Here is an 18,513-nt window from a genome sequence, read left to right as displayed (position 1 = left end):
ACATTGCCACAAAAAGTTTCCACTTCGTAAAAATAATATTTACTTAGTTGCAAGGAGGCCAATGATAAAATCTTTAACCTTTAGTATGATAAATGTAGTATCCACAGTATTAATCTAAGAATGACAGTATTAAATGGTTGGATGGATCAGGTACAGGAGAAACTCATGTGAATCCTATCTTTCTTCTCCACCTGTTATTGACTGAAGTAACGAAGTGCATTTTCCATTGCGTATTTTTTGCTTTCGATTGAGTCCTTGGAGCAATGGTAATATTGGTCCCACAACATAAATATGTGTAGCAGCTCCTCTGGTCTTCCTCTTTAACGAAGGAAGGCAACATGATGTTCATTTGGCTGGTAGCATTCTTAGGAGCAGCTGGTAAGTCAATCATTTTCTCAGAACAAGTGCTGAAAAGTCTCATTTTGTGATTGAAAAGAATAAGTATAAGTATAATCTTTATTGTCATTGTACAAAATACAACGAAATTGGTTTTAACCTCACTGGTGCAAAATTATAGCAGAAACTAAAAAAGAAAGAAAAAAACAAGTGTGAGCATGGAGTGATTGTGGTTGTATTTAAAAGTCTCACAGCCCAAGGATAGAAACTATCTTTAAACCTATTTGTTCAGTTGGCTATACTTTGATGTCTTCCGCCCGATGGTAGAAGTGCAAAGAGACACTGGCCAGGATGTGAATCATCTCTGAGTATCTTCCTTACTCTGCTAAAGCAGCGAGATCTGGCGATGTCATCCAGTGGTGTCAGAGGGCAACCAATGGTTTCTTGTGCCGAATTGATCACTCTCTGTAGTGCCTTCCTGTCCGCAGCTCTTAAACCAGCATACCATACTGTAATGCAATATGCGAGGACACTTTCCATGGTGGACCAATAGAAAGAGGTCATCAGCCGTTGTTCCACCTGATTTTTTCACAGGACTCTAAGGAAATGAAGTCTCTGTTGGGCCTTTCTAATTACGAGAGACGTGTGTGGAAGAGACCTCTCTAGATTTTCAAGTAGGATTTGAACAGCCAACTAGTGAACCTGAGAACTTTTTATAACAATTCAAGGTTGAATTTGCAAAGGTGGGACTTCGAAGCTACTAAGATTAATCTATAGATTATTTTTCCCAGGGAATTCTAGAGTTTAAGGACCAGATATCAAAAAGCTTTCAAATTTCAGAAACACAGAGCTATAGTATTAGACAAATATCATGAATTTTGAACCAGGTGTCTTTGTGGATGAAATAGCCAAGGAAAATTGTGTTTCAGCCGAAGCCGTTAAACTATTCTTCACAGTGTGTGGGCTAGTGTAACCTATTCCCAGTAATAACTCCAAGTGAAAAATAAAGTGTAGACAAGAACAGCTGAGAACAAGCAAATTCTTCTTTGAAGCAATGACAACAGATAAAACCTATGCTCTTTAAAACTAAACCCAACACCTCAAATATTCTTAAAGATTATCCATAACTCTTTGATTCAGGGCTGGGCAGTACTTTGAACGTGAAGGCAAAAAGATGCTAAACAATATATTAAGAGGCTGCCTGTAACTCCTGAAATCAGACCCACCTTTTCCTAGGATTCCAGATCACCCAATTGTACAACCCGGGGGTGGGGGAGAGAGAAATCAGTGTCTCTAAGGAAATGAAGATGTGCCATATGCATAACTTCCCATATTCCAAAGCAGGCTTTGCCTTTGGATCAGAAGCATTACGTAGTACAAACATCCATCCCACTGCATCCCACCCTACAAGAGTGGAAATCATTGCCCTTTTCATGATGATAGCCATCTTAACGGAGAAAAGTCTGGTTCATTACTTCTTATTCCTTATTCCTCATATATTTTATGAATATATGGCCTGTTTGCAAGAAGTTCATGTTTCTTAAAAGAAGTGAAAATGTGTAAGTGTGTGAGGCATTGAAACTGAATATTCGGAGGGACATAATCGTTGAAAGGTTGGGACATAGAGAGAGAATAAATGAATATCAATCTGCAAAGCAAATATATGAAGGAGGAGTGAGAAGATTGAGCAGAAAAGAAAGGCGGAGAGACTTATGATTAGAAAAGATTATGAAATCTGAAAAATGAGAAGTTTGAAGACAAAAAACATATTGCCAAACTGGTGCGGGAATACAGTGAACATTAGGATATTTTAATAGTTAAGGAAGGTATAGTGAATGTAAATGTATCTATATATCAGCCATTCATATAAAACTGGCAGATTGGCTATCTTGTGGCTTATATGAATAAGATGAAGATCTCATAATGGGCAACCCTCAAACCTCACCAAAGATTTCATGAATCCCTACTGCTAAAAGTGATGAATATTTGGTTCCGGTTTCACCACTATGAAATCTTCTCTAAATATTTTCATTATCCAGTTGCCTTCCCCATCAATGATGAAGACGATGATAAAATTGTGGGCGGTTACACCTGCCAAAAGCATTCCGTCCCCTATCAGGTCTCTCTGTATTCTGGAAGACATAGATGTGGTGCCGCCATCATAAACAACCAATGGATTGTTTCAGCTGCTCACTGCTATAGATCGTAAGTAATTTTGTGTTCTTATTTTATTTGGAACATCACCATTGCCCTGATATATTTACTTGAATTAGTAAATCAAACAAAGGATACACATACATGCTTTTATTTGCAGATAAGTGTGCACACATATTTATAGAAGTGTTCCTTGCCTGCCCAATAGTGGAAGTCAACATACAATTGTGTCCATCTTTTTCAGGATTCAGCCATTCTGGGCAAAATATGTTAAAATAAGTTGGATGAAAATAGATGTCTATTTCTTGTTTTGATTCAGCCAAATCCAAGTGAGACTTGGGGAACACAGTTTGACCAAAGATGATGGTTCCGAGCAGCACATTGATCCAGTCAAAATCATTCTCCATCCCAAATACAACCCCAGAACTTTCAACAATGACATCATGCTCATCAAACTATCCAAACCAGCCAGTCTCAACTCCCGTGTTTCAGCAATCCGTCTACCAAGCAGCTGTCCATCCACCGGAGAAATATGTTTAGTCTCTGGCTGGGGCAACATTCTCAGCAGTGGCAGTGAGTTTTCTTCAAGTTCTTTAACCGAGATATTATCATCTGTGATCATTTTCAGTTGAGTTTCTTGAGCAAAATTGATGGGAGAAGGTAATAGATATTGATCCTTGGCTTTCATTTCCTAACAAATTCTGTTATAAATTGGATCATCTCATGTAAAACCATGTATCCCAATAAGATACTCAGAACTTGCCTTAAGTCCAGGATTTGGTCAACTGGAAGGTTTCTCCAATGAAGCAAAGGATCGTTGGTATCCTTAGGACAATAAGGTTATAGAGATTTGTGGATGAGCTTATTTTCTACTATTGCTATGTAGAAACTTTCCAGGGAATGTCTAATGTCTATTTTTGAAAGTGAACACAATTTCTTTGATCTTTCCCACAGAACATTATCCAGACCTCCTACAGTGCCTGAATGTCCCTGTACTTTCTCAAAGTGAGTGCATTGGGGCTTATCCAGGAGATATCACCAACAATATGTTTTGTGCAGGATACCTGGAAGGTGGGAAAGACTCTTGTCAGGTAAATAATTTCCTTTTTTTCTATTTTCCATCATATCGTTCAGATGGTGCTCAAAACACATCCCACTGTATAAATTAAATTCATAGCTAGCTTGTGTTGGCCCTGACAATATAATAGAGAAGTGGACAGTTGGGAGAGATCTTTGTAAAAATAAACAAACAGCTCGTATTATATTCTTATTACTTTGCTAACTCTGCTTTGGATCACCATTATGTCTCCATGGGAATGTACTACATCTGCAGTTCAAGAGACAGATTGGAGATTCAGAATTTCCTGCCCTTGTATGAAGATGCATGTCTGAATTTAAACTTTCTCCCCACTTGACATTAAAATAGGTGTGTGTGTGTGTGTGTGTGTAAAAGGTCATAGGAGAACTGAAGTCAAGCGGTGTAGGAGATATTACATTGCCTTGTAGCATAAGGCATCTTCCTGTTCCACCAGATTCCTTTAGAGCAGTGTTTCTCAATTTGGCATCTTTAAAAGGTGTGGACGTGAATTCCCAGAATTCCCCAACATGAATAGAATTGAAATCCACACATCTTAAAGTTACTAAGTTTGAATAACACTGCTATTGTGCTAATAATGGCACATTATTTCATGGCACAAAGGAATAATTCTAGCAATTATTCCACCTAATATAGAGAAATACTAGACTTCACTTGGAAGACTCTTTTACCTTCTGTAAGATGTTCCTTGCCTCCACCCACCAGAGTCTAATATGATGCAAATTATCTTTCCTCATTCACTATCCTGCCTGTGGAATACGTGTACATGTTCATCCTTTCTTTCCCAGGGAGACTCTGGTGGCCCAGTTGTCTGCAATGGAGAACTCCAAGGAATTGTCTCTTGGGGCTATGGATGTGCTCAGAAAAACAAACCCGGTGTCTACACTCAAGTTTGCAACTACATTTCCTGGATTCAGCAAACCCTCAGTTCCAACTGATCTGCACTTCCTGTCTGGAAATATCCCTTTTCACATCTGTAGCAAAGATTACATCTGCAAAAATAAAAACTAAGTTGTGCAATGACAAGCCTGGTGATTGGTATCTTTCTTTGGTGGTGAGGAAAGGTCTTGGCCTTTAAACTACTGTAGATGAGTTTTAATTCTTTTCAATGATCACAATCAAAATGAGTGAAATGATGAAGTCTCCTCTGAACTACAAAAGGTACACGCTAGAGTGTGATTCTGAAAAAAGTCACAGAGAATACAATGACATTGTCATGTGATGTTGCACTTCACAACCGCATTACTAAGAGATAGAAATTTGAGACCTAATTATCATTGTGAAGCAAGAACTGAGTGCATTTCAGGATCAGATTGCAGTTTTAAGTGGTTTTAGTGTCTTGTAACAGTGTCTCATTCTGGAGATCAAGGAAACAAACAATGTTTGTTTTCACATGTTGGGATTATGTCCAGGATGAGGATGTATTGTGTTGTGTACATCTTTAAAATCAGTTGATGCATGTAAAAGGTCTAGTGTAATTTCCCCTTGACATTTGTGCTTCTATAACTAAAGAAGAATCTTTGTGCATGCTATAACTAAAAAAGAATCTCTCTGGTTCACAAATATTTGCATGCGGCACTACTGTGCCAGAAGAGAATTGGAGAAGACAATCAAATCATCCTTGGTTGCCCCTTTGAACTTACGGTGACAATTTTCTCTGGAAGTCTAAACCAGCTATTAGTAGGAGTCAAAAAAGCCTTGATGCCACATATTCAATCCAACTAATATAATTAGGCTTAATACAAATAGAGTTCATATGTCCCACAATCTTTGCTCATCCTACACACCTGGGGGGGGGCAGGCTTTGGGACCCTTCCATTAAACAATGTCATCTTGTTGGACCCCAGAATTGTAACTTTCTTTTGGGAGTCTTTCTGTCTACATGGTAGTCACCTTCTTAATTGGAAGCAATGTAACACATCGGGAGGTTACCAGAGTGGACCTTGCTTTTATATCCATGTTCCAAATAACATTCTACCATGTGTTTCTAACTTGTCATTCATAATAGTCAAAATTCTATAATGCATTACCTTATTTTTTGGACTATAAGACGCACCAGAGTATAAGACGCACAACGATTTTGAAGAGATAAATTTTTAAAAAACGTTTTTGCCCTCCCCTGCCCCCAGGAACACTCTGCAGGCCTCCCAAACCATCTGAATGCCCCATTTTTGTGAAAAACGGGGCATTCAGAGTTTGGGAGGCCTGCAAAGTGCTCCTGGGGGCCGGGAAGGGCAAAACGTGATGTGGGGGGGGGGGCTTGGGAGGTGAAAGATGGTCTTCTTCACAAACACGAGGTCATTTTTTGCAAAATCGGGGTGTGCAGAGGGTTTGGGAGGCCTGTAGAGTGCTCCTGGAGGTTGAGGAGGGCAAAAGCATTCTCAGTTTTGTAAAAAAAACAGGCCCGTTTCCACTCATTTTTGCCCTCCCCAGGCCCCCAGGAGTACTTTGCAGGTCTCCCAAACCCTCTGCACGCCCCATCTTTTGTGAAAAATGGCCCCGTTTTTCACTTGCTTTTGCCCTCCCAAGCCCCCAGGAGCACTTTGCAGGCCTCCCAGACCCTCTGCATGTCCATTTTTTTGGGGGGGGGAATAGGATGCGCAGGACGGGATTTCAGAAGTCCAAATATGGCTGTATTCAGTCTATAAGATGCATCCAGATTTTCACTCTCTTTTGGGGAGGAATAAGGTGTTCTTATACTCTTACAAAATACAGTAATAAGAATTTTGCCAGTTTTTTTCTTTTCCCCCTTAAATATGATCCAGAAAGGTTTTTAGTGCTCCATGTTATGTGATTCAGAACCTTATAACCAAAGTGGTTTGGCTTATATGTCTAGGTGGCACGGATGGAGGCTGACTGCATGCTGGCTGGGGAATTCTGGGAGTTGAAGTCCATAAGTCTTAAATTTCCCAAGTTTGGACACCCCTGGTGTATATGTATATACTGTGTTCCGACCCCCCTCCAAAAAAAAAACCTAGCCCGAAAATAAGCCCTAAGTTGATTTTTACACGAGCCCAATATAAGCCCTACCGCCCCCCCCAAATATGCCCTAATTAGGACCCTGCCCACTCTAGGGTGCACAGGGTGGGGCAACACGCACGGCTAAAAATTAACCTAGGGTGGGGATGGGGGGGGTGGAGCTGTCCTAATACTTACCCTCAGACAGTTGCAGGCAGGCCTTGCACACCCCGACACCTGCCTTGCCAGCCCACTTCTTCTGCAGCTGGCAAGGCTTTCCTGAAGGCCTCTGCAGCCGATAAAAGAGCTCCGTGTCAATCCGGAGCTCTGTTATCAGCTGTAGAGGCCTTTCCTTAAGTGTGTATGCATATCTGTCTGTCTCTCTCTCTCTCTCTCTCCCTCTCTCTGTGTGTATTAGCCTGGTGAGATTTGAACTGCCAAATTGCAAGCACCCGGCAGGCAGCAGAAGTAACCTGCAATACTGAACTATAACCACTGCGCCAGCATAGCTCGTACACACACGTTACATTAAATGTATATCTATACATACATACATATATACATACATACATAATCACACCAATTAATGAATTAAAAGATCAAAAGGCACATAATTATTTATAATGTGCCTTTTGATCTTTATAATTTATAATCTTTATAATTATTTATTTATTTCTAAGGATTTTTAACCCACCATTAATACAATCATTGCAGTTATATAGACAGTGTGCCTTGGAATTTGAGTGTTACTGGTTCAAAGTGCAGCAGTTTTTTCTTTAATCTCTTTTTCCCTTAAGCTTTCTTTCATAGGTTTTGGGGACCACTTGTGAGAGGCCCCAAGAACCAAGAAAGACACGTGTAATTACTTCTGAGTAATTCCCTTTATTGTTCCTCACCTATAGGCAGAAATGTTGATAAACTCAAGCAACTATAGTCTGAGAATTGTTAGGAAGGAGCCTTCTTAAGTCTGTTTCTCCCAACCAAACGATCTAAGCTTCCCTGCCTCTTTGGCTTCTGGAATCCTGCCCCTCCCTCCTGGGAATCCAGACTACACTTATTGTTACAGGTGTTATGTCTACCTTACATACAGCTCTATCATTCCTCTCTATTGTAGTTGTTTCCTGTATCACATTGCCACTCTAGGATTCATCTCTATTGTTCCTGTGATGCATTTCCTGTTCCTGTTGTATTACTCACTCTCAAGCAAAATGGGTTCTACACACTGACGGCTTGTAGTGTACTTACTTATTCTACCATGAAACACTTATCACAATTTGGGAACTTAGATCAGCGCCTTCAAGCTGAGATGACTGGAAAATTGGTGAAATGGTAGAACGGCCTTTAAAAACAAATAAGCAAAGTACGAAGCAAGAAGCTCAAGGTGGCAGGGGAAAGGGATATAATTTCTTTGTAAAATTGTACTGAGTCTCAAACCAATACCATAATATTTCGTTTTAAGGCAAAACTAACCACTCTATTGCAACAATCCGAGCGAAGGGGAAGTCTAAAGGGATTAGAGGTCACGTGAAACAGCAGCTCCGTTGAAGACACCTTCCTTCCTCTGCAAAGAAGGCCTGGAACTGGACTGAATTCTAAACCAGCTATTGGTACATGAGAATATTTTGCCCACAGTATATTACAATGACAACAGATCTTTAGAAAAAAAAAACAGGTTAAGTAGAGTGAGCAGAAAAAATACGTCAGGACAATTTTTGAAAGACAAACAATAAGGAATGAGGCCCCGATAAAGCCCTTAAGAAGTCAGCGAGGGTATAAATGATGGCAAGGTCAGCAACTATATTCTTCAATTATTCAATTCCACTTTAGGAATAGGTCACAAGTCCATCATGCAGAAAAGGAAAGAATCAGAAGATTCAATTTACGGTGATGCTTGTACAACTTGGATATCAGTATATTAACATTTAAATCTGTTTTGCCAGTGTTACATTTTGTCCCTCTCATTTATTTCGCTATAGCCTTAGAATATTATAATCTTACAGGAATTATGGAACTACAGCTGGCTATGACTAGTAGTTGATCTAAGGCCATATGGCATGCTTCTTGCAAAGGTGGGGTCTGAACCCAATATTTTCTTTTTTAAGGTTCAGAATCCATACTTCACTGCATACTTACTTTATATTAGCTCTCATTTGTATTACATTCAAATAATATAAACTTTAAAAAATCAAAGGTTCATTTAACTGAGTTTTGTTCTAACGCTACTTTTCAAGGACATCCTTGTTCTCGGAGAGGAAAGATGATTGGACGGAAAACCCTCCATCTAAATTCAGAACAGTTTAATCCAGAGATGCTTACGGTCTTCAGCACCTTGGATGCTGCAAAAAGAGCTCATCCGAAATTGCTGCCAAGTCTATTTTTCAAACAATGATGGACAGAAAATATTCGCTATATGGAGACTAATCATATTGCCCTTGATCTTGGGCGTTGGAGAAAAATCCTGAGAATACCACGGATAACCAGGAAAATAAAAACTGATAGATCACTAAACAAATCAATCCAAAATTCTCACTAGAGGCATAATTAGCCAGGCTCAAATTATCCTACTTCGGATACATTGTGCGAAGAGCTACTTCTGGTCAATCAGTTTTTTGACTGGAAGCAGTGAAATTTGTAGCGAAACACATCTTGAGGATACCTGAGTGGACAAGAATGCTTTAAATTGACAGTCCTTTTTAAATTGTATTATTATTATGGGGTATTTTTAATGGCAATTTTTTATTATTATTAATGTGTTGTATACTTAATTATTACCTCCTCCGGGTATGTATGTATAAGTATGTATATGTATGTATCTGTATGTTTATATGTATGTATGTAAGTTTTTTATTGTACGCCGCCCCGAGTCCCTTGCGGAAAGGGTGCGGCTAACAAATTAAATATTATTATTATTATTATTATTATTATTATTATTATTATTATTATTATTATTATTATTATTATTATTAAACTCCTTGCTATGGTATTCATGTTCCAAATAACATTCTACCATCTGTTTATAACTTCTCATTCATAACAATCAAAAATCTATCTGGTTGCATAGAGAGTTATAAGAGAGAAACACAATCTAGTTTTCCCAGATTTTCTGGCAGTAACTGAGAAAGATTTTAGTGGTCCATGTCCCTGTGATCCAAATCCTGTATAATTTCAGTAGTTTGGCTTACATGTCTTTGTGGAGTGGAGGCTGACTGGAGCGCTGCAAAGTTCATGTGCAGCTGTGAAACCTGGAGCTCTCACTGTGCCTGAGAAACAGCACAGAAATATTTTGCTGGCTTTGCAGCCTCATCTGGAGGAATACTGAGAGAAGCATGGGTCACGTCTCGTCTGTATATGTTGTAGTTTTTCTTTTCCATCTGTGGACGGTTTCCTTGTATGGATAAGCCAATGAATTGTAGTTCTGTCCGTCCACTATTAAGCTCCTGCCGATACCAATGGATGACGAAATAGCTGCTGTCATCGTGTTCACAAGTGATGCTCGCCTGGGTCCCTGCTTGGATGGTTTTGAAGTGTTCCTTCTGGGTCACTGTGACCCCGTGGCAAACACCTATGAAGACTATGAAGGCAAGATTCATCCCTGGGGAGATGGTTAATACACACTGTCGCACTAGAAACCTAAAAGTGCTGTTTTCCTTAAACATTTCTTTATCTTTGAAAAAAAGATCTATTCTCCTGGTGCCCCTAATTGTTTGCTATCAAATCCTTCTTACATTTCAACCAAATAAGGCTTAGAAATTTCACATTCAGGAAGGAGAGTGTGGAAAAGCTACCACACCAAGCTATGAGCTTCATGTCTTTACAGTAGCATTTTGTTTTCTCTTTGCCAAATTAAATCTACCCACAGAACAGTAGCAAGAGGATGGACCAAGCTTTCTGTGGGTTTCCCAAATTCTTTCACTTGGTCATATTATTTTTAATATACATGTAATCATATAATGGCCTGGAGTACAAGAGACACAAGTTTGATTCTCTCTTGGTTGCATCAGGTGAATTAAGGCCACTCACTGTTCCTCAACCCAGCCAATCTCATGAGCTAATTCTACAGACCTATTTGAGGAGGTTATCCTACTTTTTACCTGGGTAAGGTAAAACTTTCCACTTTTTCTTTCCATCTTTCCATCTAAAGAGAATGCTGAACTCAGCTGAAAATAACATAAAAGACCACAATATAACCTCAAAGACCATATGCTAAAAGGCAAACATCAGTATTGAGACCCCTGTACAATAATAAATTGTTTAATATATCAAGTATAATTTATAATTTTGTCTTAATCATATTTAAGACAGAGGACAATAATCAGACATCAAAAGCTGGATCACTTCTATTCTAGCAGAGACTTCTCACGTCGTTCAAACAAACCTCCTAATTCTCGCTTCTTGATCAGTTTGTTTCCTCAGCTTTTTCCTGCTGCAGTTTCTCTTCTTTCTCTTTTTTCCCCAACACCATTTTCTATCCTTTGTTTTTAAATTTTGGAGATGGCAAAATGTATCCATCCACTTGAGAAAAAGAATCCCTACCTGCCCATATCTGCACACCAAGAACTTCCCACTGCATTTCTCCTATTGCAAGAAAAGTCCCAGCTTGACATCAGCCCTTGAATCCTGGCCCAGAAGAAGCTCTCTGGAGCACCTCTTTGGTGGCAGGAAGGACTTCTGAGTCTCTCTAACCAAGCAGGAAGTGAAGGTGGGGACCTGCAACACCAGAGGAACTCATCTCTCTTCCAGTTACAAAGCTGACTCACTAACAATGGTTAATGGCAGATTATGACAGGCATGATTAGCAATTAAATTAATAACATTTTTTTTCTAATTCTCCCTCTTCTTTCTTCTACGATCTCAGTTTTCAGACACTGCAAAGTACATTTTGTGTTAGGCCGTCTCTTCGGTGCTCAGCTGCTCTCCGTTATTTATTTTCAGAAAGAATTTTGAAGATTCAAAGATTGTTGTTCCCTTATTGAAAAGTCCTCCAATGATAGCATCATACCATTTCTAGCAATCAGGAGAATTAAAAGGATAAACTTTAAGTTTGAGATGTATTTTGTTCTCTTTTGTATTAGATGTAATACACAGGAAAGCTGATTCCACACTGAATTAAACACAAATCTTCCAGTGTAATTGAACTTTCATTTGTACAATGAAAATTAATAAAATGAAAATTTGTAAAATGAAAACTCATTTAAGCAGAGATATGACCAAAACTACCATAGCAGTTAGTTTAATATCAGTTTTGTGGACTCTGCTGAGAAACATTCCCAGTTTCTGTTTTTAACTGGACTTTTATGACTATGTTCAATATACTTTTTCACTCACATCCTGGTCTCCATCGATTAAGCAATGTCATCCAACAAGACCCAGGAACCTTTGAAATGATCATGATAACATTGCCACAAAAAGTTTCCACTTCGTAAAAATAATATTTACTTACTTGCAAGGAGGCCAATGATAAAATCTTTAACCTTTAGTATGATAAATGTAGTATCCACAGTATTAATCTAAGAATGACCGTATTAAATGGTTGGATGGATCAGGTACAGGAGAAACTCATGTGAATCCCATCTTTCTTCTCCACCTGTTATTGACTGAAGTAACAAAGTTTGTATTTTCCATTGCGTATTTTTGCTTTCGATTGAGTCCTTGGAGCAAAGGTAATATTCGTCCCACAACATAAATATGTGCAGCAGCTCCTCTGGTCTTCCTCTTTGACGAAGGAAAGCAACATGAAGTTCATTTGGCTGGTAGCATTCTTGGGAGCAGCTGGTAAGTCAATCATTTTCTCAGAACAAGTGCTGAAAAGTCTCATTTTGTGATTGAAAAGAATAAGTATAGTCTTTATTGTCATTGTACAAAATACAACGAAATTGGTTTTAACCTCACTGGTGCAAAATTGTAACAGAAACTAAAAAAGAAAGAAAAAGAAAAAAAACTAGTGTGCGCATGGAGTGATTGTGGTTGTATTTAAAAGTCTCACAGCCCAAGGATAGAAACTATCTCTAAACCTGTTTGTTCGGCTGGCTATACTTTAATAATAATAATAATAATAATAATAATAATAATAATAATAATAATAATAATAATAAAATATTTATTTCTTAGCCGCACCCTCTCCCGAAAGACTCGGGGCGGCGTACAATAAAACATAGGAAATAAATATATAGACAAACATACATATAACAAGAACATATACAAGACATATACAAGGAGGAGGTGAGCTGATGAATACAAACAATTAAAAACACAATGTTTAAAAATCCCTAAATAATTGAATACAATTAAAATACCCCAAATAAAAAACCCGTCAGGAGTGATATAGTTAGATCAAAGTAGAGCCAGGCCCGCTACTTGAAATAGGTGGGTCTTGAGCTTTACACGAAAGGAGTGGAGGTCAGAGCTATTCCTAATATCCGGGGGGAGGTGATTCCACAGGGCTGGGCCCGCCACAGAGAAGGCTCTACTCCTAGGCGTCGCCCCCCGGCACTGCCTGGTGGACGGCACCTGGAGGAGGCCCTCTCTGTGCGAGCCGATTGGTCGCAGGGATGTATGGGGCAGAATACGATCCCGCAAGTAACTAGGTCCTGAGCCATGGAGCGCTTTGAAGATCGTTATCAACACCTTGAAACGCACCCGATAGACCACAGGAAGCCAGTGCAGCTCGCGCAGGAACGGTGTCACATGGGAGTACCTAGTACTCCCCATAATTACCCGCGCGGCTGCGTTCTGGACCAACTGTAGCCTCCGGGTGCATTTCAAGGGAAGCCCCATGTAGAGAGCGTTACAGTAGTCCAAGCGAGACGTCACCAGCGCATGAGTGACCGTGCGTAAGGCGTCCCGGTCCAGTAGGGGGCGCAATTGGTGCACCAGGCGAACCTGGTGGAACGCCCCCCTTGCCACGGCTGTCACATGGTCATCCATGGACAGCCGGGCATCCAGGAGGACGCCCAAATTGCGTGCCCGCTCCACGGGGGCGAGTTGAATGCTCCCGATGGCCAATGATGGAATTAATTGGCTGAACCGGGGAGCCGGTACCCACAGCCACTCCGTCTTGGAGGGGTTGAGTTTGAGTCGGTTGTCATCCATCCAGACCCGTACGGCTTCCACACACCGGGACATCACTTCGACGGCCTCGTTGGGGTGGTTCGGGGTGGAAAAGTACAGCTGAGTATCATCAGCGTACAGATGATATCCCACCCCGAAACCATGGATGATCTCACCCAGCGGCTTCATATATGTGTTGAACAGGAGTGGCGAGAGGACCGACCCCTGTGGTACCCCACAAGTAAGGGGGCGTAGGGTCGACCTCTCCTCCCCTGCCAACACACGCTGCGTCCTGGTGTCTTCTTCCTGATGGTAGAAGTGCAAAGAGACACTGACCAGGGTGTGAATCATCTCTGAGTATCTTCCTTACTCTGCTAAAGCAGTGAGATCTGGCAATGTCATCAATGACAGTGGTGTCAGAGGGCAACCAATGGTTTCTTGTGCCGAATTGATCACTCTCTGTAGTGCCTTCCTGTCCGCAGCTCTTAAACCAGCATTCAAGGTTGAATTTGCCAAGGTGGGACTTCCAAGCTACTAAGATTAATCTATAGATTATTTTTCCCAGGGAATTCTAGAGTTTAAGGACCAGATATCAAAAAGCTTTCAAATTTCAGAAACACAGAGCTATAGTATTAGACAAATATCATGAATTTTGAACCAGGTATCTTTGTGGATGAAATAGCCAAAGAAAGTTGTGTTTCAGCCAAAGCCATTAAACTATTCTTCACAGTGTGTGGGCTAGTGTAACTTATTCCCAGTAATAACTCCAAGTGAAAAAAAGTGCAGACAGGAACAGCTGAGAACAAGCAAATTCTTCTTTGGAGCACTGACAACAGATAAAATCTATGCTCTTTAAAACTAAACCCAACACCTCAAATATTCTTAAAGATTATCCATAACTCAAAGCTCAAATCATTATCAATTCCATGTTCTTGCAGGAGACAAATTGTTCTGTAAGGGAAAGAAGTTGTTCAAAGGATCTTTGATTCAGGGCTGGGCAGTACTTTGAACGTGAAGACAAAAAGATGCTAAAGAATATATTAAGGGGCTGCCTGTAACTTCTGAAATCAGACCCACCTTTTCCTAGGATTCCAGATCACCCAATTGTACAACCCGGGGGGGAGGGGGGGATCAGTATCTCTAAGGAAATGGAGATGTGCCATATGCATAACTTCCCATATTCCAAAGCAGGCTTTGCCTTTGGATCAGAAGCTTTACGTAGTACAAACATCCATCCCACTGCATCCCACCCTACAAGAGTGGAAATCATTGCCCTTTTCATGATGATAGCCAGCTTAAAGGAGAAAAGTCTGGTTCATTACTTCTTATTCCTTATTCCTCATATATTTTATGAATATATGGCCTGTTTGCAAGAAGTTCATGTTTCTTAAAAGAAGTGAAAATGTGTAAGTGTGTGAGGCATTGAAACTGAATATTCGGAGGGACATAATCGTTGAAAGGTTGGGACATAGAGAGAGAATAAATGAATATCAATCTGCAAAGCAAATCTATGAAGGAGGAGTGAGAAGATTGAGCAGAAAAGAAAGGCGGAGAGACTTATGATTAGAAAAGATTATGAAATCTGAAAAATGAGAAGTTTGAAGACAAAAAACATATTGCCAAACTGGTGCGGGAATACAGTGAACATTAGGATATTTTAATAGTTAAGGAAGGTATAGTGAATGTAAATGTATCTATATATCAGCCATTCATATAAAACTGGCAGACTGGCTATCTTGTGGCTTATATGAATAAGATGAAGATATCATAATGGGCAACCCTCAAACCTCACCAAAGATTTCATGAATCCCTACTGCTAAAAGTGATGAATATTTGGTTCCGGTTTCACCACTATGAAATCTTCTCTAAATATTTTCATTATCCAGTTGCCTTCCCCATCGATGATGAAGACGATGATAAAATTGTGGGCGGTTACACCTGCCAAAAGCATTCTGTCCCCTATCAGGTCTCTCTGTATTCTGGAAGACATAGATGTGGTGCCGCCATCATAAACAACCAATGGATTGTTTCAGCTGCTCACTGCTATAGATCGTAAGTAATTTTGTGTTCTTATTTTATTTGGAACATCACCATTGCACTGATATATTTACTTGAATTAGTAAATCAAACAAAGGATACACATACATGCTTTTATTTGCAGATAAGTGTGCACACATATTTATAGAAGTGTTCCTTGCCTGCCCAATAGTGGAAGTCAACATACAATTGTGTCCATCTTTTTCAGGATTCAGCCATTCTGGGCAAAATATGTTAAAATAAGTTGGATGAAAATAGATATGACCAAAATGTCTATTTCTTGTTTTGATTCAGCCAAATCCAAGTGAGACTTGGGGAACACAGTTTGACCAAAGATGATGGTTCCGAGCAGCACATTGATCCAGTCAAAATCATTCTCCATCCCAAATACAACCCCAGAACTTTCAACAATGACATTATGCTCATCAAACTAAGCAAACCAGCCAGTCTCAACTCCCGTGTTTCAGCAATCCGTCTACCAAGCAGCTGTCCGTCCACAGGAGAAATATGTTTAGTCTCTGGCTGGGGCAACATTCTCAGCAGTGGCAGTGAGTTTTCTTCAAGTTCTTAACCGAGATAGGATCATCTGTGATCATTTTCAGTTGAGTTTCTTGAGCAAAATTGATGGGAGAAGGTAATAGATATTGATCCTTGGCTTTCATTTCCTAACAAATTCCGTTATAAATTGGATCATCTCATGTAAAACCATGTATCCCAATAAGATACTCAGAACTTGCCTTAAGTCCAGGATTTGGTCAACTGGAAGGTTTCTCCAATGAAGCAAAGGATCGTTGGCATCCTTAGGACAATAAGGTTATAGAGATTTGTGGATGAGCTTCTTTTCTACTATTGCTATGTAGAAATTTTCCAGGGAATGTCTAATGTCTATTTTTGAAAGTGAACACAATTTCTTCGATCTTTCCCACAGAACATTATCCAGACCTCCTACAGTGCCTGAATGTCCCTGTACTTTCTCAGAGTGAGTGCATTGGGGCTTATCCAGGAGATATCACCAACAATATGTTTTGTGCAGGATACCTGGAAGGTGGGAAAGACTCTTGTCAGGTAAATAATTTCCTTTTTTTCTATTTTCCATCATATAGTTCAGATGGTGCTCAAAACACATCCCACTGTATAAATTAAATTCATAGCTAGCTTGTGTTGGCCCTGACAATATAATAGAGAAGTGGACAGTTGGGAGAGATCTTTGTAAGAATAAACAAACAGCTCTGATTATATTCTTATTACTTTGCTAACTCTACTTTGGATCTACATTATTTCTCCATGGGAATGTACTACATCTGCAGTTCAAGAGACAGATTGGAGATTCAGAATTTCCTGTCCTTGTATGAAGATGCATGTCTGAATTTAAACTTTCTCCCCACTTGACATTAAAATAGGTGTGTGTGTGTGTGTGTGTGTGTGTAAAAGGTCATAGGAGAACTGAAGTCAAGCGGTGTAGGAGATATTACATTGCCTTGTAGCATACGGCAGCTTCCTGTTCCACCAGGTTCCTTTAGAGCAGTGTTTCTCAATTTGGCATCTTTAAAAGGTGTGGACGTGAATTCCCTGAATTCCCCAACATGAATAGAATTGAAATCCACACATCTTAAAGTTACTAATTTTGAATAACACTGCTATTGTGCTAATAATGGCACATTATTTCATGGCACAAAGGAATAATTCTAATTGCTTAGTATAATTTTATATTGCTTCAAAAGCATCAGATTTTCAGATTTTCCCCAACAGTCCATGAAATGGCAGACTTTGTGAGGTGCTATCTCTTTTAGGAAACTCTTACCAGACAGTTGTAGTACATCTGGGATTTTCATCTCATCCTAGTAGCAATTATTCCACCTAATATAGAGGAATACTAGACTTCACTTGGAAGACTCTTTTACCTTCTGTAAGATGTTCCTTGCCTCCACCCACCAGAGTCTAATATGATGCAAATTATCTTTCCTCATTCACTATCCTGCCTGTGGAATACGTGTACATGTTCATCCTTTCTTTCCCAGGGAGACTCTGGTGGCCCAGTTGTCTGCAATGGAGAACTCCAAGGAATTGTCTCTTGGGGCTATGGATGTGCTCAGAAAAACAAACCCGGTGTCTACACTCAAGTTTGCAACTACATTTCCTGGATTCAGCAAACCCTCAGTTCCAACTGATCTGCACTTCCTGTCTGGAAATATCCCTTTTCACATCTGTAGCAAAGATTACATCTGCAAAAATAAAAAATAGAGCTGTTCAATGACAGGCCTGGTGATTGGTATCTTTCTTTGGTGGTGAGGAAAGGTCTTGGCCTTTAAACTAGATGAGTTTCAATCCTTTTCAATGATCATATTTAAAGTTAACGAAATGATTAGAGATGCTATGAAAAGTTAGATGTTAACCTGCTACAAGAGCTGTAAATTTTCGTGCAATAGTGAAAAGAAGGCAACGGCAACCATACCTGTATTGTGGTTAAACAAAGGGCCCGGAATGGTTTGGGAAGTCACCAGGATGTAGCTTGATACCCAGGAGATTTTAGGTTGAGGAGATGTCAACTAGTGTAATCTCCTTTCCCAAACCCAACCATCAGGAACTGCAGTGTGGCCAACCAACATTTTAGACTGAAGGAAGAAACACTGGCCTTGAATGCAAAAGAAAATGTTTTCCAAAAGTATGTATTTATGAAGAGATTCAATGATGATGATGATACCATCCCGATCAACTGAGTTCAGAAGGTGTTTGTTAACCGCAATATAAATATAAAACAATAATCAGCCAGTCTGAGTCAGTTATGTATATCACATCAAAGACAACTTTGAAACAATCTCGAGTATGCTCCTGAACACCAGGAAGTGAAGGAGTCAAGCAAATTGCTGGTAGTAGCCACATTCCAG

The 18,513-nt window shown here is 39.7% G+C and overlaps 2 protein-coding genes and 1 gene segment (V, D, J or C); 2 read left to right on the top strand and 1 right to left on the bottom strand.

Annotated features, from left to right (window-relative positions):
• Window positions 1-280: 280 nt before the first annotated feature.
• Window positions 281-4,612, top strand: LOC309385784 (cationic trypsin-3-like). Its single transcript, XM_081940498.1, has 5 exons — window positions 281-378; window positions 2,376-2,541; window positions 2,810-3,063; window positions 3,445-3,581; window positions 4,375-4,612. The coding sequence occupies exons 1-5, from the start codon at window positions 339-341 to the stop codon at window positions 4,522-4,524; spliced, it is 747 nt and encodes a 248-aa protein (XP_081796624.1). The 5' UTR covers window positions 281-338; the 3' UTR covers window positions 4,525-4,612.
• A 5,183-nt stretch (window positions 4,613-9,795) lies between these two features.
• LOC309387375 (T cell receptor alpha variable 13-1-like) lies at window positions 9,796-10,134 on the bottom strand. The segment is given in 1 exon: window positions 9,796-10,134.
• A 2,023-nt stretch (window positions 10,135-12,157) lies between these two features.
• On the top strand, window positions 12,158-17,884 carry LOC309385782 (cationic trypsin-3-like). Its single transcript, XM_081940496.1, has 5 exons — window positions 12,158-12,316; window positions 15,478-15,643; window positions 15,923-16,176; window positions 16,557-16,693; window positions 17,647-17,884. The coding sequence occupies exons 1-5, from the start codon at window positions 12,277-12,279 to the stop codon at window positions 17,794-17,796; spliced, it is 747 nt and encodes a 248-aa protein (XP_081796622.1). The 5' UTR covers window positions 12,158-12,276; the 3' UTR covers window positions 17,797-17,884.
• The last annotated feature ends 629 nt before the right edge of the window (window positions 17,885-18,513 follow it).

The sequence above is a fragment of the Natrix helvetica genome (genome assembly GCF_964273705.1).
Source record: "Natrix helvetica genome assembly, chromosome: 2".
Taxonomy (NCBI): domain Eukaryota; kingdom Metazoa; phylum Chordata; class Lepidosauria; order Squamata; family Natricidae; genus Natrix; species Natrix helvetica.
The sequence above is the reverse complement of the archived record's forward strand: the minus strand, read 5'-3'. Positions and strand labels throughout refer to the sequence as shown.